The 27,148-nt window shown below is 44.8% G+C and overlaps 1 protein-coding gene across 1 annotated transcript in view; it reads left to right on the top strand.

Annotated features, from left to right (window-relative positions):
- CARS2 (cysteinyl-tRNA synthetase 2, mitochondrial) overlaps positions 1-27,148 on the top strand; it is a 442,315-nt gene that overhangs the window by 330,286 nt on the left and 84,881 nt on the right. Inside the window, exon 11 of the mRNA XM_085622177.1 lies at positions 19,007-19,145. Coding sequence (XP_085478303.1) covers positions 19,007-19,145 — 139 coding nt within the window. The remainder of the gene's footprint in view (positions 1-19,006; positions 19,146-27,148) is intronic.

The raw sequence follows: 27,148 nt of genomic DNA, 5'->3' as shown, positions 1-27,148 counted from the left end.
TGTTTTCATTATGTTCCTTTCATCTTGTTAATGAGAAATGAACATGAAATTCTGTGATAATGGAAGATTCAGGACTTATCATCGTACCTCTGACTTGAGAGCAGTAAATCTTTGCTAGGAACTCGATCTAAAGCATAGCTTACAATCTGCACCTTTCTTTAAATATAGTGGCACTAGACAGGGGTGCCCTTTATCCCCCTTTTGTTTGCTTGATATATTGAGCCATTCATCCGGGCATTACATTTTAACACACAAATTTCACCACTGGTATCAGTAGAAAGTCATTTAAAGGTAACCGATTATGCGGACGACATAGCGGTTTTCACTACTGACCCAGAAACAGCTATTAGCTGTGTAGAAGAGGAAGCGAGAAAATGTGGTCGTCTGTCAGGCTATAAGCAAGTAATTGTTAATTTTCGCCCTGCTAGACATATAGCAGGAGTGTGCTCAGTAGCCACATATCTGGGGGTGCGTATCTCAGCGCAAATTGAGCACATACACGTCTTGAATTATGAGCCCCTGTTAGAAAAGATGACGAAAAGATTGAAAAGTTTGCATAAGCTCCCAATTGGTATAATAGGGAGGTGTAATATCATTAAAATGGAGGTACTCCTCTTTTTAGGAAATTAGAAGGTGTATTGGGTAGTTTTATTTGGGGTTACAAAAAAGCAAGACGCACAATAGATTTATTGAAACATCCGTATAATCAAGGTGAGCTGGGGTTCCCAGATTTTAAAATGTATTTCTGGGCCGCGTTTGCGAGTCGTCTTCGCAGCCTTTTGGATTCTGATAACCAAGATTTCTTTCACCAGTTGGTTTTGGGATCTGAATGTTAAATGTTTTTATATAAAACTAACAACCCTATTTATTTTAAAAGGCTCAGGTTTAAGACTATTAGAGACATGGTGAATATATGGCGAACCTTGTCTGTTAAATTCGATCTGTTATTGTTTCATGATAAACTACTATTATGGGATAATTCCATGTTACCGGAGGTGTTCCATGACACTGTCAGTAGGCGATGGGCAAGGTATGGGGTCCAACATTTGGGCGAACTGTACGACTGTAATAGCCTGAGTACATTTGAGAACTTGCAGCTTCTTTATAATCTCCCGGATCAGATGTACTTCAAGTATCTCCAATTATTTAGTGAAACATCTAGCATTAACGACAGTGTCTAAATCAGAAGTATGGGATTGCTTGTATGAGGAAAAAGCTCAATTAAAAATGTGTAGGATGTATCAGTGTCTTAGCAACTTTAAACAGAATGGGTGTCAAAAGTTGGCGGCAAGATGCACTAAGACTCTGGGGATAAATGTTGCTCCTAAAACTATTACGTTGGCATTAGGAACGTTAGAAGAATCAGTTCTTTCTGTTAATTTAAGATTGGAGCAATTTCGTACAATCTGCATGCTTTAATATACCCCAGAGAAGATTGCTAGTTGGGCTAGGGGGGATCAAGGAGGGGATAGGAAAAAGTGCACTAAATGTGAGATGTACGCTGCAGGTATAGTGCATAAGTTTGCTACCTGCCCGGAGCTGGAAGTATTTTGGCAGAAGATAGCTCAGGTGATAAGACAACGAACAGGGGCAGATTTCACTCCCAAAGTCATTGAAATCATGTTGGGCTATAAGGAAGAGAGCCAAGGTTTTAATCGGCTTATCACAATCTTACTGGTTGTCGCCCGACTCACCATCGCTAGGGTTTGGATATCTCCAAAACCTCCCACCATAAGTGAATGGTGGGTTATAGTAAAGGAAACATATGAAATGGAGAAAGCATTAGCTCGAGTGAGAGGAACTCGCTCTATGGTAAACCTGGATACTATTTGGGGACCCATGGAATTAGATATGTAAAGTGAAGAGATTAGATTGAGAGAATCTGTTTGTAATGTGTAATATATAATTTGAAGGGAAGGTTCCCGGAAGAAGAAAGGTGGATATGTCAAGAATATGATCGGCATAGTACTGTACGGTCTTTATGTTATATGTTTTGATGTACTCTTAATAATGAAGATTTTTTCTTCTTATTTCTGTAATGAGATTTACTGGCTGACAGTAAAAATAAAAAAGAAGTACAAACAGACAAGGATGGTAAATCAATTTTAATTTTAATAAATTTATATCTCCACACAGAGTTAAAAGCAAGTCTGATAGAAACTTGAAATTCAGCTATGCAAAGGCAGGTTAGACTACCCAGAGGGTATTTTGATTATAGCAGATGATTTTTAATTTGAAAATGGGCCAGAAGAAGGCCGATGATATTTTGTATGATATTCTTGAAATACATAACATCCCAAGGGACATTTTCACCCCTGTGCAATATCTAAATTATCTTAGTTCTATGTGTGACTGCCTCGGCAGGATTGGTTTAATAAGCCTAATCTGCCGCTTCGGCCTGAATACGCCAGCGGGTGGAACCTTTCAGCATTGGTCGCACCATTGATCAATTGATTATGTATTTGTTTCATTTGAGGCTTTTAAATGTTTCGGGACTTTAATGTAATGTGGAAAGATGATGGAAATGATCACTGGGTATTACAAAGAAGACTTACTTTTAAAGAAGCAGTGTTAGTAGACTATATCCTCTTGTTACATATGGGCTTCTAAAGAAGAATATAAACATGTCTGGGTACAAGGCAGCTTGAGACCCTAAAGAAACCCCAGTTAACCCATGACCTCCAAAATAACTTAGTTCCCAATTCAGATAAATTATGTTGGTTTGCCGCCCTTTTAGATAATGTGCTTGTATACAAACAATTGGAGATTAGATCTGTTAATAATGGGAAAAATATCCAATGTCGGAACCCATCATTGGGTAGTTCGATCAGGATTGTAGGGATCTCAAGTGTACACTTCAGAAAACACAGTAGGCGTTTAGCAGAGAGTTGGGGCCATTAAATATAGACCATATACAGAAACTGAAGATACAATATAAACAAGCTAATAGAAATAAGAAAGAGGCCGTTTAGTAATTGAAAATGGAATTAAATGCTAGAGGTGATTCAGAGGGCATATCAGAAAAATTGTGGGTCGTGGTAAACAGCACATTTGACACGCCTGCTGGGTCTGCGACTCACTTCATATCTGAAGAGGATTGAGTCCTCCTTGTGGAAAATGTATATTACCCGCCCCTCAAAATGTACAGAGTAATACATATGAAATGGACATAGAGATAACAGCGCTACTGTCATAAAAGAAACAATATAATATCTTAAGCTGAGTATAGTGGCAGGGCCTCACAGTGTTCCTGCAGTCCTAATCAAAGAGAATATGGATCAGTGGGCAAAAAAGTGTAAATTGCTATTCCATTGGATAACAAAAACAGGCAAAATCCCTGATGCTTGAAGGGAGTACATTATTAAGCCTTTACTGAAGAAAGGGAATGGGAGTACTCCAACAAATTATAGGCTAATTAGTCTCTTAGATGTCTCTGAGAAGATCTTCATCAAAATATTTCTTTCTAATCTCAAGGAATGGGTGTTGGATCATATAGAACAAAGAGGCTTTCAAGCACATTCCCCAACTGATCACTGCTTTGCTGTATTGTCAATTATTAAGAAGTTCATTGAAATAAATCAAAAGCCATGTTGCTGTTTTGTGTATTTCCGTACAACATTTGATACAGTTGATAGAACGAGGTTATGGGGTAAATTGTGATATTGGAACATCTCTCGGAGCTTATTCAATCAATCAATCAATAAATCAGGGAATTGTAAGAGCGCTACTCACCCTTGAGGGTCTTAAGGTGCTGGGGAGGGAGGGGGGGAGTCCGCAGATCTGTTTAGCCGAAGAGCCAGGTCTTGAGCTGCAATGTAAGAGAAGGATCTTCCGCCTGCTCTGCCTCTGTGGATGCGCGGGGTTTCGGCCAGTGCGAGGTTGGAAGATCAGAGGTTTCTTTTGGGTACGTGGAAGTTGATTCTGTCGTTGAGGTATTTGGGTCTATTGTTGTGTAGGCATTTGAAGGCGTGAGGGAGGATTTTGAAAGTGACTATTTTCTCCACTGGGAGCCAGTGGAGACTTCGTAGGTGTTGGCTGATGTGTTCGTGTCCGATGAGGAATGATCGGATCCAGTCCAGAGCTGTTCCTTGTATGCCTGCGTCGTGTAGTCTGGCGACTAGTGTGCGGTGGGAGACGGTGTAGAAGGCTGCTGATAGGTCGAGTAGGATGAGGGGTGCGGAGTGACCTTGGTCCAGAAGGGTGCAGATATCGTTTGTGGTGGCGAGTAGGGTGGTCTCTATGCTGTGTTTGCTTCGGAATGCGGATTGAGACGGGTCGAGGACGGCGTTCTCTTCAATGAATCGTGTCAGTTTCCTGTTGACTGTTTTCTCTGCAACTTTGGCTGCGAAGGGGAGTTGTGAGATGGGCCGATAGTTCTTGAGGTCGGTGGGTGTAGCTGTGAGCTTCTTGAGCAGGGGTCTGACGTCTGCGTGCTTACAGCCATCTGGGAAGGTGCCTGTTTTGAAGGTGGTGTTGATAGTGCATTGTAGTTCATGTGCGATGGTGGCCGCGGCTCTGTGGTAGATGTGAGGGGGCCAGGGGTCTGTGGGGGCCCCCGAGTGGATGCTTTTCATGGTCGAGGCGGTGTCTTCGGCCGTGATCGGTGTCCAGTTGGAGATTGTGGGCTGGCTGGTGTTTCTGAAGGGCCGAATGTGGCGCCTGGTGAATGGTCGATGAAGTTGTCATAGGCGTTTTTGATGTTGAGGTGGAAATAGGTTCCAAGCTTGTCGCAGAGGTCTTGGGATGGGGTGATGTCTATGGCTTCGCTGCGTGGGTTGGTGAATTCTTGAATGACACTGAAAAGTTCCTTGGAGTTGGTGGAGTTGGCCAGGATTTTGTTGTGGATGAAGTTTCTCTTGGTGGCTCTGATCTGGTTGTGGTTGTTCGTCATGGCGTCCTTGTAGGTGGTGTGGTTTTCGGTTGTCTTGGTGTTTCTCCAGTTCTTCTCCTGGTGTCTGCAGGTGCGTCTGGCTTCTTGGAGAGCGGTGGTGAACCAGGTGGCTTTCCTGGGGCGTTGTCTGTTGGGGTTGCATAGCGGGCGAGCTCGTCTGCGCAGTTGGAGATCCAGGTGTGGAGTTCTCTGGCTGCGTCGTTTGCATTGGGTACCCAGGTGTGGTTGTCTCGGGTGAGGGTGGAGTTAAGTTGCTCGTCGTAACCTTGCTCCAGTTCCTTTGTTGTGGGCGTGGGGCTGGTTTGGGTGCCTTGGGTTTGTTGATGGCGAAGTGTACGCAGTGGTGGTTGGTCCATGGTGGCTCAGTTGTGTGGCTGAATTGGACGCTGTTTCCTACCGCGGAGATGGGGTCGAGGGTGTGTCCTGCTCTGTGGATCGGTGTGTTGACGAGTTGTTTAAGTCCGATGCTGGCGAGGTTGTCACGAAGGATAGTGGAGTTGGGGTCGCTGGGGTTGTCGAGGTGGAAGTTCAGGTCTCTAAGAGTATGTAGTTTGTTGAGGCGATGGCGTGGGGTGCGAAGAAGTCGGTGATGGTGGTGGCGAAGCGTGTACGGGGGCCGGAGGGTCTGTAGACGAGGGTTCCTTGGAGTGTGGCTTTGGGGGTGGTCTGGATCTGGAAGTGCAGGTGTTAGGCGGAAGGGAAGGTTTCACTGTAGGTGGTGAGGCAGAGGGTGCTCTTGTGGGCGATGGCGAGGCCCCCTCCTGGGTGGTTGGGGCGTTCTTTCCTCTGGATCTTTCCTCTGGATCTTTTATCCGTCTGGGATGGCGGTGCTGATGTCGGGGAAGGAGGATGCGTTGGTCCAGGTCTCTGTGAAGAAGGCGATGTCGGGCGAGAGAGAGTCGAGTAGGTTCCAGATTTCCATGGCGTGTTTGTGTACGGAGCGTACGTTGAGGAGGATGCATTTTAGGGTGTTGCTGGTGCTGGCTTCTGCGGTGTTGGAGGCTGGGGTGGCGGTGAGGGTCTGGCCGCAGTGGAGGCAGGAGAACTGGCCTTGGGTCGTGTTCAGCGAGGACTGTTGGCATTCTCTAAGTCTTCCAGTGTTAAGAACGAGGAGGGTGGTGGTGTCGTAGCGATGGGTAGTGGGAGGTCCAGGGACGGGCGCAGGCATGCTTGTCTTTGCCTCGCTTTTGGAGCGCAAGCGGCACACCCGCAGTGCGCATCCACTTCGTGACCGCACAGCGGCCGCCATTAAGTAAGGGAGGTGGGAGGGAGGAGAGGCTGGGAGGTGGGAGCGGGAGAATTCCGGGGGGAGGGGCCGCAGAGGCAGCAGCGGCGAAAGGAACAGGCAGACACAAGAAAATAAAAACAGTGGTGGGATTAGAGCAAGACACAGATGGGCACAATAACAGTGGCACAACGTAAAAATTAAGAAGAAAAAACGGCTGAGAAAGGTTACGGTGGTTGCAGGCATTCTGGTCCCAGTTGAAGCGGGCAGCAGGTGCAGAAGCGGGCAGCAACCTCAAACCTCCCAAGGAGGAGGTCGGGGTCTGGAGGCAAGAGACGGCACAGCGGAGCTGTGCGGAGAGAGTGGACCTAGACCGAGGCTCGGAGGTCTTACTCGCGCTCCCCCGCAGCGGCCACCAATAAGTAGAGGAGGTGGGAGGGAGGAGAGGCTGGGAGGCGGGAGCGGGGGAATTCAAGGGGGGAATTCTGGGGGGAGGGGCTGCAGGGGCAGCAGCGGCAAAAGAAACAGGCAGGCACGAGAAAATAAAAACAGTGGTGGAATTTGAGCAAGACACAGGTGGGCACAATAACAGTGGCACAACAGGGAAAAATTAAGAAGAAAAAAACGGCTGATAAAGATTGCGGTGGTTGCAGGCAGTCTGGTCCCAGTTGGAGCGGGCAGCAGGAGAGGGCAGCAGCCTCGAACCTCCCAAGAAGGAGGTCGGGTCTGGAGGCAAGAGACGGCACAGCGGAGCTGCGGGGATAGAGTGGACCCAGACCAAGGGTCGGAGGTCTTATTGCTGCTAATACAAAATCTATATAGATCTAATTGGACACAATTAGAAATGCACCCCTCTCGATGCCTTACTAAAAAGATATATATATCAAATGGGTTGTGCCAAGGGTGTGTATTTGCTTGGAGCCTTTTCAACCTATATGTGGCCAATGTACCTAGTGCATAATATGGTATAAGCTCCTTTTCACCAAAAATTGAACAAATCCACATACCCTGTTTAATTTATGCTGATTACCTTGCTTTGTTAGACTATACACCCAGGGGACATCAGAAGAAGTTGAATATTTTAGCAGAATATTGTACAGAAAACATTTTAAAGATAAAGATGGGAAAAACAAAAGTGCTAGGTTTTTGGTTTTTAGACAAAGTTAGACTTTATAAATAGTTAAGATTACTTTTTTCCCACAAATTTGATTTGGAATTACACAAAAAATGTTTTAATCCAGAGCACTTCTACAGTCAAGTTCCCTAAAGAAATGTAATGAGGTTTATGGAAGACTGCCTGCACCACCTCATTTAAAAGCATTTTTGCACTAACTCCCCGCTGTAGCACTTTATGGATCAGAAAGTTTAAGCATGGGAAGAAGTGAGGCATTATATCTAGTTGAGAATAAATAATGTTTAAAGAGAATGTTGAATCTTCCAACTGGGTCAATGATTCAAAGCATATGCTATGAAATAAACTTATCATGGTCACATATGGCTTTAATATATATATATATATATTTTTTTTTAATTATCTGTAGATGATGGAGTAATTATATTATACCAGATATAACAGATATTAAACAATACTTTCGGAGATCAGGGGTGGTTTGGGGTTGAGATCCATTCCCATCCAAAACGTTATTAAATCACAGAGCTTTAGTTTTGTCACTTCAGAAAGATAGGATACATCTTGCCCAAAAATCATTGATAAGGTGTACGTTGGATACTTCAGGCAAGTCTGATTTGTTTCCTTATCTTTTTTACTTGCCAGATCCTTTACTTTGACTTGAATTTTTTTTATATAGGCTGGGTTGGAAACCACATTTGAGGGGGTCCCTCGAATGGCTACAATTGTTATGAAAGGGGAGGCATTTGTGTATGCCCTTAGAGATCAAATGTTCTATCACTCACTTTTCGATCGACCGTCCCTTCTTTTTAGAGTTGTGTAGTAAAAATTGGTTCTTTAAATATGGGTTCCATATGAGATATAATATACATTTGTTTTCTAGTATGCAATTTCTTTGATGTTTGTTAGATTGAGGGATTTCTTTTTTAATCTGTAAAAAATCTGGTTAATTCTGATATTTTATGATGGGTCATTTTATTGAAGGCTGATTGGGTATCATGGTTATCATGGTTTTAATACACATATACTTTACTATTACTACTTCAGTGTTAATGAGACTTCATGCCCAAATCCTATTGGTATTACTGCTTTTTTAAATATGCAGAGTCATTCAACTAAAATGGCCAGGTAGCTTGACAGCACTCTTGTATTAACTACTGAATGATCACTTCATAAGTAGGGGTGGGTGGAATATTTCTTTCCGCCCTCGGCACTGGCGGAATTTTGGCTTCTTCACCTTACTCTTTAACACAAAGTTCAGGCCGAATTCCGCCAGTCACCACGTGGCAGAATGTTTCTCCTGCGAGGCTCCAGAATATGTGAGCTGGCAAGTGAAAGAGAGATTTAGCGTCCCCTAGCACGATTTTCTAACGTGGGCAGTCGCCGGCATTCGCAGTTAGTGCTGCCATTCGTGTAGATTTGCTGCAGTTCGAGTAAATTTCTTATTCGAGCGGCAGCAAAATCAACTTGAATGGTCATGCGCTCTTGTGCAACACATGGTGCCAGTAGCGCTGAGAGTGCTGCTTCTGCTACTGGTGCTAAATTGTAGTGCAAGCTGTTTATTTTCCAACCGTTGGGGAAATTTCATGAAATCTCATGGAGTTTTTCTGTAACTCCGTGAGTTTCACCCATCCCTATTCATAAGTCAAAGTTGCAACATTATTGTGGAAAGTTATACTTGAGATTGCTTCAGCCATCAGCAGTGACATTCAGAATCAACACTAAATCTTTTCGAATCAGAAGCCATTTCTGCTGATCTGATAAAGTTGGAACTGGTATGTTCAGTCCCTCTTCTTCAAGACGTATTGTTGCCCCGACTAGCAGGCCACAATACAAAGATCCTTTAAAGGTCTTGACTGCATACAGCTCTTAGCTGTCAGGTGTTAAAAGATCTCTTGTGGACTGTAAGAAAACTTACAGTGGGCTTCTATGCCAACCCACTGCTTACCAGTGGTTCATTTTATTGTCACTCTCATTTGCTTGCTTCTTATTTGATAACTTTTTCCTCTTAATTCTTGTATTTGTCCTCTCCCTGGAGCATAGCTACTGTACCATCATTTTGAGTAGATTACTTGTATCCCTCCACTCCTCATATTCAGAGAACTACTTTTTCACTTAGCATTCCACAGAGTGCATGTGCTATCTTGCTCTCTCCACACTTCTTGTTGTCCCCCTCCAATAATTGACCCTGCTTGCATTGTTGTCTCAACACCTCCAAACTGATCGGTAAAAAAAATACAGCAATAGGTAGATTTTTGCCAGGGTCTGCCTGAAGAGTAGGCTCTTTGAGTTGGTTTTGTTTTATCCCTGCCATTCCACATGTTAGAATAAAGACCAAGCCTTGGCACACAAAGGTAACACTTATGCTGCTAGGGATGAGGCCAGCTGCTGCACTTTTGGGGCAGAAGGTGTACTTATCAAGATTAAAGAGGAGATGTTCTCCTAGAGACCCATACATCTGTTCATTAGTCCGCTGCTGGCTGAGCACCAAAGAGCTCTAATATTTGACATTTGTTTCAGTTCTAAGTCTTATGGAAAGTAAAGCAGGCCCTGGTAAGTGTTCCCTTTAAATTCTGGCACTTCCTAATTAAATTTAAAAATCTTTTCAGAGTTTCCTATGTGAAAGTATTTAAAACATAAACTATACCATTGATAAAGATCAAAAATAATGAATTCGCTGTATAGTTTTGAGATGCCTTAAAATGTTTTTTTTTTTTTAAATCCAATATTTTGAAATGTGTTTTTCTTTTACTTGACGGTCACAAGTTTTTCAAAATGTGGGCAATCAGGAGAAATAACTGGCTGGAATACCTGATTTAAAGCTCTTGCATGTTTGACAGGTGCCACATTTTACCACAGATTTTTATGAAGATGTGCTAACCTACTTGAAACCATCTGGTAACTTAATTCGGGCTTAAAGAGGAATTTTGCTCAAACTAAAACTGGTACTCTAAGTATCCATCCTTCTATGATCCTTGGTCATACTTTGTTGGTGACCTCCTCAGAAGAAGCATGCACTCTTAGTCCATAACTGAGTGAGCCTGTTTGCTCAACATGGAGCAGTAAACCTGGTAACCAACCTGATTATATGGCAGAGAGAGACTTCTCGCTCAGCAAGGAGGAGCAAATGTGAACATAAATGATATGGTCAACTGACTGTGCTGTTGAACATGAAGGAGTAAACCTGGGAACCATTCAAATGAAGTACAGAGACTTATATGCCATCTGAAAGCTGGTACCAAATGGAACCTATCAATTGAAATTGAACAGACTTTTTATTACCTGACTTGAGATATCATAGTATGTCTCCAGCTAATAAAAACTGAACCAGTACAAGCATGAGAACACAACAATATCTTAATCACAATTATGTTAAAGCTGTACTGTTATCAATAGGAGCTACTGTAGAATCAAAATATTGGAATTTGGCAGAAACACTTTACATTTTGTTTTGAACTGATTTCTGTGAGGGAGGAAAGGTATTAAGGTTTGTAATCGAGGCAGATTCAATAAAGAAAGTATTTTCTATTGCAGTGTTTGGCACTTGATACTCAGCGACACGCAAGTGCTTACACAGTGCCTATTTAAACGCCATTGGTGCTTGTATTCATTTTTTAAATTACACAGTGCCTATTTAAACGCCATTGGTGCTTGTATTCATTTTTGAAAATAAGAGTATGGCGTTTCTCCCTAGGTGTTTCTTTTTTGAAAAATTTAAATTAGAAACCAGATTTCTATGCAAAATCTGCTGCTTGTCAAAATGCTGCTGAAGGAAACTATTAGCAACCAGTTACATTGACCAGTGTGATGATGCAGTGATGCAAGACTGATATTGAGTGTAGGTATGGTAGTCCATTAACATCTTTATTTTTTAAGAAAGATTTGGAGTGTGGAGGGGCGTGGCTAAGGGCCAACGAAGATGGCCACTGACTAGCGCGGCTCCGACGCATGTCCACCAATAACCCCGACCTAGTGTGATCCACATGGGCGGAGGCAGACTGGAGACGGAAGCTGGCAGGAGCATCTGAAGGAGACCGGTGTCCATCCAGAGAGCTTCGGCTGTCGGAGCTATGAGAGCAAGATAGGGGGCCCATTGCACACAGCCGGTGATGTGAACGTGTAAAGAGGAAAGAGGCCCCCTCCCGCCCTGGAGCCGAGCAGCAAATCTAGTGAAGGCGTCGCCAAGATTGAGACGCGGGCCGAGTTGAAAGCGGGATTGAGAAGTGCGAGCAGCGGGGAGAAGTGACTCTGGGGCTCTTTTTCCCTCCCCCCGCTTCTTCAACAGTGACAGTGCTCCATTAATAAACAAAAAAAATGTTTTTAAAAAGACGCCCCCCCCCCAATGGCTTGGAGGGGTGGAAGGCCCAGCAGAGCAGATGGTGACACAGGGGCAGAACACACCAGGGGACTTAATCCCCACAAATGAAGTACGGCCCTCCGGCCTTAACTCCTGGCAGGCAGAAATCGGGTGGATCGACTGCTCCTCGGGTGGCAAGTGGGACATTGAGGGAACTTTCTGCTGCATGGCGAGGCTTCCAAATATAAGGGCATACAGTTCAACATTGGTGCATTTGAATTGGGCACTATTCCACAGACACGGCATACTCCCAAGAAGAGTAAAAAGGCACACTTAACTACGCACAAGGTACCGGTCTGGAAGAGTGATAAAGGACGACATTGTGATTAAAATCATTGCGAGTGAGGGAAACCTGACAGGCCGTGTGTAGGGAACTGTCTCTCCCTCCTCTGACAGGCGGCGGTGACTACCCTACTCCTAGCAATAGCCACAGATATTCGCACGGATATGATGGGGGGAAAGGGTCTGAAAAGAGGGCACCACTCCAAACTGGACAAGTTTGCGATGAGCAGAACCCACTCGGGAGAGGCGTAGAGCGTGCCCCTGACCCCCTCGAATGCCCAACAGCCTGCAGACATAGAGGAACCTTCTCTTAAGTACAATATGAAAACTATAATAACATTGCAAACGTCCTTAGAGCAAAGAATTGACACGGTCACAAATTAAGTCGCATTACTCAGAGCAGATTTGGGAAAAACGAGAGACACAGTAACCGCAGTGGAGACCACTGTGGCAGGTATCCAAACAGACTCACAGGACATGCAGCAACAAGTTAAGAAATTTCAGGCCACATGCCGTGTCCTTGAGATAAAACTTGATGACTATGAGAGTAGATCGCGCCGGAACAATATTCGCATAATTGGTGGACCGGAATGGACAGAAGGACCGACAGCAGATCTGTTCGTGGAAGACCTCATTACTATTCATGTGCGGCTCATGAATCTTTCAAAGTTTTTCACTGTAGAACGGGCACATCGTGTCCCGGGCGGGAGGCCCAGACCCAGAATTCCATCCAAACCCATCCTGGCCCGTATATTCAACTTCAGAGACAGGGACAGCATACTACAAAGGACAAGGAGTGGACCTTCTTCCCGGATTTCACGGTAAGGGTCCAGAAACTGCAACTGTCCTTCACCGAGATCAAGCAGGAACTCCGTAGACGAGAAATGAAGTCGTCCATGATCTTCCCAGCATAACTTAGGATGGAAGCGGAGGGCAAAGCTTGGTTCTTTGAGAGCCCAGAAACGGCGAAGGAATAGCTTGAGTGTTGGAGGGTTGTGGGTGGAAGTAGTACCAAAGATCGTCATGAGAGACACAGATAACCGCTGCAGGAATCCGAGAAACAGTTGCAAAGCGCCAACAGGGTTACCCGAAGCCCAGAGAGAGATTAATAGGGATCGACGATCCGCCTTGGAACAACGGAATGGACACAGCTAAGTAAAATAGATTCAGGGGTGTTGTTGGACTTGGCCTTTTTTGCAGGGTCACCCCTAAACTTTTTGAATTAAAGTCTGACATGGTGTTGGTGGTTTTAGGCCTCTGGGCACTTTAGCACTGTGGTCCACTGTAAAGTGCGTGCGCTCTCTGTGTACATTTAGTGAAGTTGGAATGCATTGGCGATAAGGGTGTCCGTGGTAATTCCTGGTATGAGAGGAGCGTAGGGTCGAGTTTAGTATGTATGAACTCGTGAGAATAAATGCTGCGCAATGGTGTGCACAGAGACTGGTGGAGAAGTGCCACTTTTAGAAGTTGGCATTTCTGTGTGCTATATGTCTGCCTGCCTGATGTGAATTGCATGTCTGGCTTGTGAGTGACAGGAGCTGAGAGGTGTTGGTAGGTCCAGGAGGGGCAGGGTGAGTCAGCGCTAGGTTGAATGGGACACCTGGGCTAAGAGTATTTGGAAGGGTAATCCCCTGACTCTGAATAGGATGGTGAATGCTGGCTCCGCCCCCTGTGGTGTGTCTGATCACCTAGCCCCCACCTGACAAAGGGGAAGAGGAGCTTGCAAAACAAAGTGCTCCAAATCCCCCCGGAACCAGTTGCATCTGGTTCCCCCATGCCCTGCACTTTACACAAAGAGAAATGGTGTATAAAAGTAGGGGCTGTGACCCCATGATGTTGTTCAGTTCTGGTGTGCTGTTCCTGCTGGGGCGTGCTGCTGCTGGGGCCCAGGGGGGCTGCCATGAGTGCTTGCCTCCCTGGGCCCTGCCCTGCGTTGCCCCCTTGATCCCTAAGGACTGGATGGGACCCATTTCTTCTTCTCTCAGCAGCCCAGGACCTTCAGGACTTTGGGCAGCATTTTTGCGCACTGGGAGCGCGTTCTTTTGATTTCCCCTGGGGCGGTGGAGCTTCGCTGCCCTCGGCGGCACAGCGCTGCTGGGGGAATCCCCAGCGGAGGGATTCCCCTGTTATGTCTTAGATGCGGGTGCCCACCCCGCTCATACTTTTATTTATATGGCTGGAGCCCACCACGCTTTATTATTGTTTTAAAATGCGGGTGCCCACCCTGTGTTCGCTGCCTGCTTTTAAAAATCACCACCGCGGCTTGAGTGAAAAATGGCTGCTGACCCGAAAGCCAGGCAAGGTGCGCCTGCCTCTGGGCGGGGCCGGCGGCAGGACCGGAAGAAGTGCCCGTGACGGAGCGGGCTCCCGTGAGCAGATGGGAGCCCCGGTGTGCAGAGAGGAAGTGCGGGCAGAAGGGAGAATGGGAGCCTACCCCGTCTCCAGGAGCAACAAAGAGGAGTCCCGGGTCCCAGGAGGCAGCATGGGTGAAATAAAAGGAGAAGCCAGGCAGGAGCCCACCCCGCGCTGGCAGAGAGGAGTCGACCGGAGTCCCGAGGGCTCTCCCTGCCCCGCGGCCTTCTTCGCGACCGGCCGCTGGAGCGAGAGAGAGCGCCTTCAGTGAAGCTGCGCCCGCCGGGGAGCCTGCAAGCCAGTGAGTGGGGCTCAGTGTGCATTGTGGTAGTGCTGGTACTTGTATTGAGCGGCCCCGCAGGAGAGCAGGCCACTCCAACGTGGGCATAGACTTTATGAAGTCCCCGTGGGGGGGCTTGGGGGGCATTTCGTGGCACAGTTTGTTGGTGCCAATCGAGGCACAGTGCCAGTTGTGATTTCCTGAGCTGCCCCCGCCTGATAGGGGGCTGCTCCAACGCATTGGGGCAGTTTTTCCCTGATTACATAGAGACCAGTGGGGGCCGCCCTAAGCAGAGCACATTGTCGGTGCTCGTGCTCCTGCCCCAGCTTCCCCGCCTGACAGTGGGCAGCTGCAACGTGTTGCCCGCATTCTTTTTCTACAGAGTCCCAGTGGGGACCCCAAGGGCACAGTGAGTGCCAGACCTTCCGTAGCATTCACAGCTGCGCAGCACTTAGTGCCAACTGCAACGTTTAGGCCACAGTTCTTTGGGGGCATTGTGAGAGATAGGAGTGAGTTGCACTCCTCTACCCCAGCACAATTGCGCATGTGCGAATTATGCTGCATTGGCAGCAGCCCTGACATTCTTGATGCAGGGCATTTGAGCCCCTTTGAGAAGGAAGTTGGCCAGGGGGACTGTTAGGTTTGTAGGGCGCCAGGCCCTAATGTGATTTATGCCTTTACGATGGTTTTTATTGGGAGGGTATGTGCTAATGTGATACTAGGAAATGTGATTCTCTACTGTTTTATGCCTCTAAATGTGGTTTTATGCATGAGGTTATTTGCATACTGTGGTTTATGCTAGTGAGATTATTTCCTACTGCAAATTATACCCCTAATGTGAATGATGCTTAGGAGGTTAGGGTCTAATATGTTAGACTGATGAGGTTGGCGCACAATGTATTTGGCGTCTAATGTAATACTGTGCATAATGTGGTTTATGTTACAGGATGATGCTGAGTACAGTGGTTACCAGTGATTACTGGTTGTACGTTGATGATATGTCTTACTTTTACTAAGTTCACTTTGTGATGGTTCTGACAGTGGTCCAGTGGGCCCTGTCAGGTGTACATAATCCCTTGTAGATATGACCTAGTGCCAGATGGCACAATGTATATTATGGGATTACTATTCTATCGTGTTATGAGAATACAAAGGCTATTTTTGATATAACCGTGTGTGGAGTTTCTTTTGTGGTGTGCCTGGTATGTTGTTGCTATGTGCGTGCGCAAACGCTTTACACAGGACCTCCGGGATAAGCCTGACTGCTCATGCCAAGCTACCAAGGGGGTGAGCAGGGGTTATCTTTGGCATGTAACTCCCTTGCCCTGACTAGAGTGGTGGTCTCTGCCTGGCTTTGGCGCAAGCCTTAGCCAACCAGAGATCCTATTTCTAATAGGTGTCATACATAGAATTAAGCGAGACTCACAATGAAAAAGAGACAGATTGATGCAAATAGACTCATTTATAAACCTGACCATGACGGGTATTAATGGGTTCCCTTAAATACAGAGGGGGTGACGGATAGAGGCAGGGGTAAGCCCCGTAGCCCCCACGAGATGATACAGAACGAGGGAGGGCGACAGGCACTCTGCATAGTTGGGGTATTAGGCAGTTCTAGGCCCGGATTTTAGGGAAGCAGTAAGGGGGTAATTGTTGTTCGGGTTTCAACTTAAGATTGTAACGGGAAGGGAGGGGGAGGGCGGGTATGGGATGATTAGAGATAGGGGGTTAAGGGACAGGGCATTTAGCTTCTTGATAGGCAGTCTGATAAATGCTGGGATAAGTAGTACAGCTGTTAGGTATGGTGACTGGGACGATTTTGGGTTTCTCCAGAGGCGACGACGAGTACATCCAAATATAAAGTGGCATAATAAATGGCATACCCATATTAAAAGTTGATAACGGGGGCAGAGGCCCGGGTATGAGACTCCTCTCCTGGAACGTGAATGTGCTGGAGGACAGAATAAAGAGAGGAATATTACTCCAATATATAAAACGACACATCCCTGATATAGCTCTACGTCAAGAGACGCATCTCATGGGTAATACTTGTAAAGCCCTAGATAGATGGGGCTATAAATTGATTGGCCATGCAGGATTCACTACAGGCTCCAGAGGGGTTGGGGATACTACCAAAAAAAGGCCTTTTCTTTAGAAGTCACACAAACCTGGGTTTATACCTTGGGATGATACGTGGTGATATCCGGGTCCTGGAGTAGGAGGGTGATAAGTATCGTATCGGTTTATGTCCCCCCAGCATTGCACACACAAACATTCCAAGACATAGGAAACTTATTTTTGGAGCTTCCAGAAGGAGAACTCCTGATCAAAGGGGATTTTAACTCAGTAGTCACAGGGAGTGTAGATAGATACCCACCGCGACTTGTACAACAAACTAATTCTAAACTGTCTGAGTTTCTGAGCGCGATAGAATTGGGAGACGTGTGGCGTACTTATAACCCCACAGCACAACAGTATACGTTTTATTCGGGGGCCCGTAACAACCTTTCAAGTATAGACTACATCATCACATTGCCCGACTTAATGGGGAAGTTCAGAGAGATACAGAATATGGCAAGGGGAATATCAGACCACTACCACTCACCGCTATGGGCGGTCTATTCTGCCACAGAGTCCTGATAGGGGGGAATGATGAAAATAGACTTGTGGTGGCTAAAAATTCCAGAAATCAGAAAGAATTTGATGTTAGCACCAAAAAACGACTTTGAAGAAAATGTGGGTTCAGTCTAGTCCATGCTCACGTTATGGGAGGTATACCAACCCGTAATACGGGGACAGGCGATTTTTTCAATTGCTGGTCACATGCAAGAGAAAAAAGCAGCAATGGAAAAAATCGAGGGTGAAATATGAGACATTGATGGTGGGTTAACAGATAACAACGGAGAGGAGACAATGCATATGTTACTTATTAAAACAAAAGAGTATCGGGACACGGCTACAGATGCTGCCAGGATCCAGTGTATGGCAACCAGGCACAAAGTATAGGAATTAGAGGATAAGACAGGGAAGCTGCTGGCCTGGTTAGACCGGAGAGAATGAGCCAATAGAATAGTCAACACTCTAACCTCTAAGGATAGTGAGCAACTCAGGGAGCCCCAACCCATTGCGAACGAGTTCACATCCTACTATACTGAGGTGTATTCGCCCTCCGGGCTATCAACAATAGAAGAGGCGAAGGAATTGCTGAACGATATGCCCATGCCGGCCATAGATGCAGAGGCCTTGATTCTAACTGAGGGAGACATAACAGAGGACGAGATAACACAGGAGATCCGAAATATCCGATCGAGGAAAGCACCAGGACCCAATGGCTTCCCACCTGAGCTATATAAAATCGCCTCAACCATGTTGACCCCTCATCTCAAAAACATGTATAATGAGAGTCGAGAGCTCATAGTCTTGTTGAAGTTTTGCAAGTGATCGTACATAGCCCCTCACCCACAGATCTCCCACCAGGGACATCCCTATAAGGTCCCATTTATCAAACCCTTGATAGTTGCCCATGTGTCCTAGTACTTCTGCATCCCAAAGTGGGGTGTGTTGCGTGATCTTATTTCCCCACCCCCATCTGCTTACAAGGCTCAGTCAGTCAATAGTTGGTGACTGCAGTAGCGCTTATGCTACGGATTCCAGCCACCTCCATGCTTGCAGTCGTTGAGGGTTGGCGTTTGCGGTTTCACCACCCTCACAGTCTTTAACATTGCTCCAGCGGCAATGATCAGTAGCGAAAGCAGTCTTTCAGTCATAACGAGTTGCTGTGTGTGTCCCTTTTAAAAAAAAAAAATGTTTTTAAATCTTTTGCCATTCACTCGGACTGTTACATTTTATCCTGTGACTGCAGCATTTTAAATTATTTGATACACTGGTGCTTGCTGCTCTCAGTGAGGTCACTTCTGAGGGTGGTCAGGGAGGAAAGGATTCAGTTTGAAAAGAGGATGATTCATGGCTTCTACAGAATGCGGCAGTGGCAAAAGCCAAAACGCTCCAACTCACCCTGTACGCGCATCATTATGCAAATGACAATATAGGTAGGGCCTAATCACGGAAAACACACCTGCAGCAACAAAAGCATGGAAATTACAATGTAATTGTCTGTTTTGCTTCGTGTGATGGAAAATAAAAATTTCTTCATACATGGAAAAAATTCTTATCAACAGAGTATTCTTTTTTATGTTTCTTGGAAATTAATCAATTTTGAAACTGTTTTCAGCTATCACACTCTTGACTTATGTAATCTAAGTACCTTTGATTAATTTGTTTTTGTTGGTGTGCTCCAGTTTAATATAATACAGATTATGGCTTCCCTGCCTAAATTGTGTACTCTTGGGCTGCATGACTAAACATCATTAACATTAACAAAGCCAATAGATCTCGAATCGCAGAGATTTATTGGCTTTGCCACTGCTTGTTTAGTTTCTACATAAAGTGTGTCTTTTGCCTATATCATTAATATAATTGTATTTTCTTAGCTGTGGACTTCAGTGATGACAGCATGCATGAAGCAAAAAGCACACTACACACGATCTCGTCATTTATTAATGATGCAAATGCATATATGAAAGGTCAGCTGATGTGCCATCCTGTTAGAGAAGATCTCCTATGGGAAACGTGAGTCTTATTTTCTCAAAAACTCTTGTGCATTTGTTTCTCTGTATGACTGATTTTGTTTTTATTTAGCCAGTTAAAATGAAAAATGACATCAAAGGATGTCTTAGATGGAACCATCTTCCTGGTCCTAGAATTGATGAACTGACCAATTGGTACAATTATATTGAAGCCTGGCATCTGTATAAATAAATAAACGTATCTTAACATGCACGTTTTCTTGAGTTTCTAATAAAAACACAAATCTATCTGTTATCTACCATCCTGACACAGTCAGATGTCTCCCACTTCAATCCTTCAGCTACCCCCGCCCCCAGTCTCTATGCTGTGGTTCCTGTGCGCTGCCGTACTGTGTGAGCAAGAACATATCTTCTGGACTGATGTATAACAATGACTGTTTGATCACTCCTCTATCCCTTGGAGCATTTTGGGTTCAAGTCTCGCCCTGTTCTTTTGACTGTCAGGGTTGCACCAGGGAGTAGACTCAGCCTCTTCTGCAGGCACCTTTCAGACTAGATTACAACAGCGTGATACCCCTCCTGCTCCAATCGTATGTTCCTCCACGGGGGATAGGCCGCATGGCTAGATAAAGAAGAGGCAGACAAGAGCTTTCAGGTCTCAGGAACAGCTGTCCAGCTCAGTAGGCGACTTAGAAGTAAGAGTAGGTGGCACAACGTAACAAAACCCCTTGATCTCATACTGCCAGCTCACTGCCTTAACTGGTTCTGATGGACTTTTGATACCTGACTCTGGCTCTCTTTACCTTAATGAAGAGTATTTGACCCCTCCATCTTCTATCACTGGGAAGATTCTAGAGAGTGGTGGCCATGCCTTTGACCCGTCGCAAGCACCGACAAATGCATTACTCCAATAGTACCATTGTCTTTTCTTACTAAATCCCTTTAGTACTCTGGTCCCAGTTGCTTATCCCTTTGTCTGGAAAAGTTAATTTCATGGAACAGGACTCCAATTGCTCTGAGCACTTGGCCCACAACCACAGTGCTGATCGGGGTATGCAGTCCCCCAGTGACGAGGATAGTGACATTGGCAAATTGTTGCCATTTAAGACCATGAAAATGGTCCTGGTCGTACCAGCCGCTTGGAACTGGATCATGGCCCTTTACCCAAGCATTCGGTCATATACATTTATTAGACAGTTGATTGAAATAACCATTAATAAGATAAAACAAATGCATTTCAATTTTATAAATCTGTTCTGCAAGTTATAAAAACAGTAATTAGAAGAAAGATTTCCACCAGGTGCAAATGTAGGGACTAAATGTAATAACAGTTCAGTCTTTATTGTTGGTGTTTGAGTCCAAACTGACCAATAAAAAAACAAACTAACTCCTAGAATGCTAAGCCCTTTTATTACTATTTAGTGTAGTTCGCGCTTTGCCTGCCATAGCGCTTTTTTCCACATAGGTTATCCATACCAACAGCCTGGGGATTCCAAAGGTCCCCACAGTTTGTGGATTCCCTTGGAGGGACTGAGAAAATAGCTGAAATATAGCTAAATATTCAAGTTTTGGAGAAAAATAGGAAAAAGTTCCCTGAAATAAGTATCTTTTTTTTCTCCTTAAAATGGAAAGGTTTGCTGTGCTAAAGTCACCATTTTCCTGGCTTTCAGGAAAACATATTTTCTTTACCACAGGTTTGGCATTTTTCAAAGAGGTAACCCATTTTTCCGAATTTTGCTGCTCTCAACCTTCTTCCACTTTATGGTGGACACCTGGGTGAAACTCTTGCGTGATCCCGAAAAGCTACATATTTCTGAAAAGTAGAAAGAATTCGGAGTTCAGCAGGGGGTCATTTGTGTAGATTCCTCAAGGTTTTCTCAAAGAAACTGACTTTTGAATTAAAAAAATAATAAGAATGAGTTGGAACAATGCCCATTTGTGACGATGTTTTCAGTTTTAGCTTCCTTTCATGATGTTTGATTTATAAAAGCAATACACCATTATGTCTGCTAGGCCCTTCTGGTTGCAGTTTTCCCAAGGTACCCAGAGACAACAACTGAGCTGCACCTTACAATGGCTTTTCATTGTGTACTGGATATAGAGCAATTCATGTGGTAAAATAAAAAGACAGAAAAATGGGTATCGAGGAAACCTATGTATTTTTGAAATAGAGCCCTGATACAGAGTTTAAGAGCAATGGTTATTTGTGTATCTCTGAATTTGTGGGTACCTGTACTAGCATGATTCAGAGGGCATTTTTCAACATTTTACATACATTTGGAAGGCATAAATGCAGAGAAATACAATTAATAATAATAAATGTTCTATTATTCCGTTTTCCCTCATGACTGCCAATAAAATGGTACCTCACTTGTGTGGGTAGGCCTACTGCATGCAACAAGAAAGGGCCCAAAACACAACATGGACAGATTACCTTTTTCCACTGAAAACTGACCCTAGGGAAACCTAGCAAACCTGTACATTTTATAAAAGTAGACACCGACGGGAATCCAGGGTGGGGTGACTTGCAAGACTCTCACCAGTTTTTCTTACCTAGAAGCCCTTGCAAAGATCAAACTTTGACTACAAATTTGCCTCAAATTTCTCTGATGGAAAGGTCTGGAATCTGCAGGGATCAACACATTTCCTACCACCTACTATTCCACCATGTCTCCCGATAAAAATGGTACCTCACTTGTGTGGCTGGGCCTAGTGACCACAATAGGATCAAATCAAACCATGGTCAATGAATGTCCCTTTGCGAGGACTCCCATTGACCTTAGTTTGATCCGTTCCTGTCACGGACACTAGGCCCAGCTACCCAAGTGTGACAGCATATTTATTGGGACAAGTGGGGGAGTGCTAGGTGGTAGGAATTTTGTGGATTGCTTCTGATTCTGGAAAAATACATCACAGAAATGCATGGAAAATGTGCGATTTTAGGCAATTTGTGGGGTTTGCAAAGGCATTGTAGGTTAAAAAAAACATTTTGTTGAAACCACGAGAGGCGACATCCCTCTGAACTCACTTGGGTGTCTAGTTTTCATAAATGCCTTGGTTTGGTAAGTTTCCCTGTGTGGCCGCTGTGCCCAGGACCAAAAATTGCAGCTATACCTTTTATTGATATTGCCACATTGTGTCTTGGACCCTGCCCTTTCGTGGGTGCTAGGCCCACCAACACAGGTAAAGTACCATTTGTATTGGGAGAAATGTAGGAACACTGGGTGGCAGAAACTTTGCGGCTTCCCACAGATTCTAGTACTCACAGAAATATGAAAAAATGTGTGTATTTAGCCTTTATTTGAGGATTGCAAGAGAATCTGGGTCTGAAAACCTTGTGGGATCCACGTGTGACACATCACTTTGGAGTCCCCCTGGTGTCTAGTTTCTGAAAACATCAGTGGTTGGTTGATTGTTCCTAGAGACAATGTACACCCTGGCAGAGAAAGATAAAAAAGAAAAATATTACTGCACCACCATCTACTACTCAAGTGCCCACACATACTGGTTGGATTTGGCACGAGGGTGAGTGAAAAGTTAAAAATGTAAATTTTATTGACAAAAGACTTCACGAAAATGAAAACGTAGAAATCACTTTTAGTAAGGGAATTTAAAGTTAGTAAGACTGAACCAGTGGCTCACAACTTGTGAGCTGTAAAGTCACAACAAGGCACAAACAGCTTTACAGACCATTCACACACCTTTTATGTGTCACACACACAAAACCATTCACACCGCCAGCTGCAGGGAAAGCACATTAAAACACACATCAACAAACAGCGCCATTCAAGGGCTCATCACTTTCCTGCGTCAACCGGGCTGACAAAGCAATAACGCCACCTGGTTGCTGGTGGATTGTGTGGACTGGCATTTGCCTGCCACTGTGTGTTTAGTGACCAGCAGCAAGTCACTATACACAGAGCCAGCCAAACGCCAGTTAACACACACACACTTCTAGCCAGATGCCAGTTCAGGCACAGCAATCACACCACCTGTCAGCTGCAGAAATGTGTGAACTTGCGTTTCAGTGTTGGTGTGTGTAGTGACTTGCTGCATGTCACTACACACTCTGGCATCCGGTCCACACACCCTGGCAGCCTGTCCACACACACTGCCAGCCAGATGCCAGCCACACCCCACTCAGACATCACCATGCAGCTCCACACCACTTTCATTAAAAAAACACTCCCAAAATAAACAGATTACACACACAAAGCACAGACAGAAAAAAATAGAACACCAACTAAAAACAGCACATTGTTTTCAATTAGGAAAAACCAACCTACTTGTAGAATATGAAAAACGAACTATGACTGCATACACAAAAATTGTAACTAAGCTCCTCAAACTACTGCCAACCAGGTATCTAAACACAAAGTATATAGCAATACAGATCAGAGTCATTTCCATTTTATTGTCATGGTTGCTTCCAATACTTGAGTTGTGCATGGTTCAATTTAAAACATGTGGGCACACATAGGCCGGGATTAGGACACTCGAGGCACAGTACATATGACTCACCTTTCGTACTCCTCTGCAGACCCACACTCTACATCTCCGACAAGGAAAGTCTTTTTTGGGTATTAGAGGATGGTATGCAGGAAAGTGGCGATCTTTCCATGTAACTACATACCCCACCACTCCAGCTCTAGGAACATTTGCCTGCTCAACTGCAACAAGGCTGCCTATTACAGACTGTGGAAGCTGTACAAAATTCATCTTGTAGTCTGGAGAGCTATCTTTAAAAAGAACATAATTATCGAAGGGTTCTAAATTAAATAGATGAACAGCCAATTTCTTGTACTAGATATAGGACTTTTGTGCAGCATTGTAAGGCTCCAACTTTTGATCTGCTCTAGCTCCATGTGCTTGTTGTAGTCTAAAATGCACACTTGCATAGTTTGCGCACTTCTGCAACCGGACCCCAAATTGTTATTGGTGCAATACTTTCATCAGGAATAGTTGTGAGCATGTGGACATCTCTTCTGTCTGAAAATTTCACAGCAAGAGGTTAATTACTACACAAAGCACTGCTCTGTCTCCCCTTTCATGTTTTTCACACACAAGCTCTTTTACACATGAGTAGAAATTAAATCATAACGATTTCCAGTGGCACTTTCACACAGCATATGTAGCTTAATACCATAACGTACTCTCTTGCTGGGAATGTATTGTATGAAAAACATACAGTTCTTGACCAAAACCAGAGACTCATCCACAGATATCTTTTACCCTGGAACATAGATCTCTGAAAAACGATCTACTAAAAGGTCTGTGACGGGCAGAATCTTGAATAGATGGCCAATATCAGGGTAATCTTGTTGCAATGCTGAAAGCATTATCCACAAAATGCAGCATTCGCTGCAGAAGCAAATACGAATCTTGACTCATAGTTACTGGAAATGTAGCAGTGGACATCAAGGGACTAGTAGATCAGTTTGCAGACAGTGATGGCTTCCTTATCAATCCCATCAGGAAAGTTAAACCCCAAAACTGCTTAGTCTAATGGAGATTTGTGGGAGTCTACCGGGAAGCTCTGGAGTAGGCCTTAAGTGTGGCACTGTTGTCGAAAACTGTTATGCATCCAAATTAGTCTGCTCATCAATATCATACAAAAACACACCATCAATAAACATTTGGAAGAAATTAATAGACAAAAAGTTCTCAGTATTGACTCTACACCCTAAAACACCACTAAAGGCAGGCAAAACAGGTTTCACAATGTTTGGGGCAACCCAGGGTTAAGCACTTCCAATGGGAAGTCTTGCGACCCCTGGCTGCAGCCCAGCTTGCTCTTGCTGCATTACCAGCCTATCACTGTCCTCCTCTAAAAGAGGCACTCCATCAGCACTAATGGTGGATTCATCATCAATCATCAGATGATTACTCTCAAACAGAAAATTAACTGCAAGAATCTGGGACTTGGTCCTCTGCCTCAGATGCAGAGTCAGTCTAGAGCCATGTTCAGAGGCAGAGTCAAAAAGCAAACCTACAACATACTGGGCAGTCAGCTAGCGGGCATCCATAATGCTTACTTATGAAGCTAGCACAACAAGCAAGACAATAAACAACGATGTGTCAAATTATATCTCAACAAACTCAGCTGTATCAAACAATAAATATAACTATTGACATATAATCTTGAACAACGATGAATACAATCTACACAGTGAACTTAATACTCTAATTAAAAAAATGCCTCTCAGTTGCCACAGACAGATAGACTGAAGATCCACTGCACCTACTTTGCACAGATACAGCAAGCATCAAAGATATCCCACTAGAAAGGAAAAACAAAAACAAATTACACAACCCACAATACAGATCTTGCACAAATCCAAACATGAGTTTGAAAAACATAAATCATAAGCTAAATATGCTACAATTATTACAACCCTTTAAAAAAAACATTCAAGCAGGGCAGTGACATTGAAGTAAACATTACAAAAAAGATACCAAACACATGCAACTACACATAGATCTACCACTGCCAAAACCACGAGCAGGAGTCGCCTGCAAGGAAACCAAAAGCTTTGCAGTTTAATAAAAGGAGAAATAAAACATTAAGATCACAAATGCAAATAGTGACAAGAAATAAAACCGTTAACATTATAAAAAACAATGAAGTCTGCCCCTGGGGGCAGATCAGCATCACATACGTCTGATCTGCCCCCGATAGGGACACAAAGCAAAGGCAAGAAATTTGCACCCCAGTGGGGAGTGACCTCTACCCCACCCACCAGCAAAACACAAATGAAATACCAGTTCACACACACACCATCCAAACACCAGCCACACACTTTAAGAGCCAGAAGCCAGTCAACACACACCATCAGCCAAACGTCAGCCACATGCCACTACACGCACACCGCCAGCCAAACGCCAGTACACACATATCGCCAGCCAAACGCCAGTTCACACATACACACACTGAAACTTATTTCTTGGTGTCTAGTGGTTTTCTGCCCCCCACACGTCGAATAAACTGGCCTAGGAAAAGCCTGATCATCCCCAGGGAGAGCAGGAAACAAAGGTAATACTATCCAAGTGGTTGCTCAACTAACATATATAAAAAATAAAATCCCTGGTGTCTAGTGGTTGTCTCCCCCCCTGAGGGCAGATAGGCCTAAAAACGGTCCGATCTGCCCCCGGGGAAGGGGACGGAAAGCAGCCAATACAGGTCCCAAAAAATGGGGAGATACCCTTGCCCAAGGGCCCACTCCCCAACATACATTGACATATGTAAATAAAATCCTTGGTATCTAGTGGTTTTACGCCCCTCTTGGGTCGCTCTCCACAAAATAAGCTATCCCAGGTGTCCAGTGGGTGCACCAGGGTAAAGGAAAAACTCTTACCAGAGCCCCACACCCCCCATCACGTGGCTGTCTGCCGTCCAGATCCCTCCTGGAACCCAAAAGGTACCTGTCTCCTGGATGCACTGCAAGCAAATGGCTTCCATCTCTTCTCTGGTGGCTTTTGATGACAGCGCACTGTGCGCATACTGATGTTTTCACATCGCCAGGGGAGGAGTCAGGGGTGGCAGCGGAAGCAGAAGCCTGATGGGGGCATGAGGCCATCGCTTCCCCTGTGGGTGCGGTGCTAGGACTTGCTGGACACACCCAGCACATCCTTAGCACCCAATTACTTAAAGGATTCTTACGCAAGAATACTTATTAGTACCGCGGGGGAATCTGTGCTCCACCGTTATTGCCTGATCCGTCGCCGGCCCCGTCCCCTTAGCCAACTCATCCTCCCGATACCTGGGCATTAGGTGTACCCAGCCCTAGTTCTGATCTCTCCCCCCTCTTGAGATTCCTATGGATGGCTAGGATCCCCCCTCTAGGGGAGCACGTGTTGCTATTACCGATTGAGGATTGCCTTGTGGGTTTGTTTGTATTTGTCGTTCTTTAAGTTTAAAATGGAACCGTATAGTGGGGTCTGGATAGTGTGGCTCGCAACGATGTTACCTCCTGTGCATGCTCAGCCGCAGCACCATGTGTTTTATAAATGTATATCGTATGCTCCTTTCATTGCTAGCGGCCGGCC

Source organism: Triturus cristatus, chromosome 8, assembly GCF_964204655.1.
Source record: "Triturus cristatus chromosome 8, aTriCri1.1, whole genome shotgun sequence".
NCBI classification, from domain to species: Eukaryota; Metazoa; Chordata; class Amphibia; order Caudata; family Salamandridae; genus Triturus; species Triturus cristatus.
The sequence above is the reverse complement of the archived record's forward strand: the minus strand, read 5'-3'. Positions and strand labels throughout refer to the sequence as shown.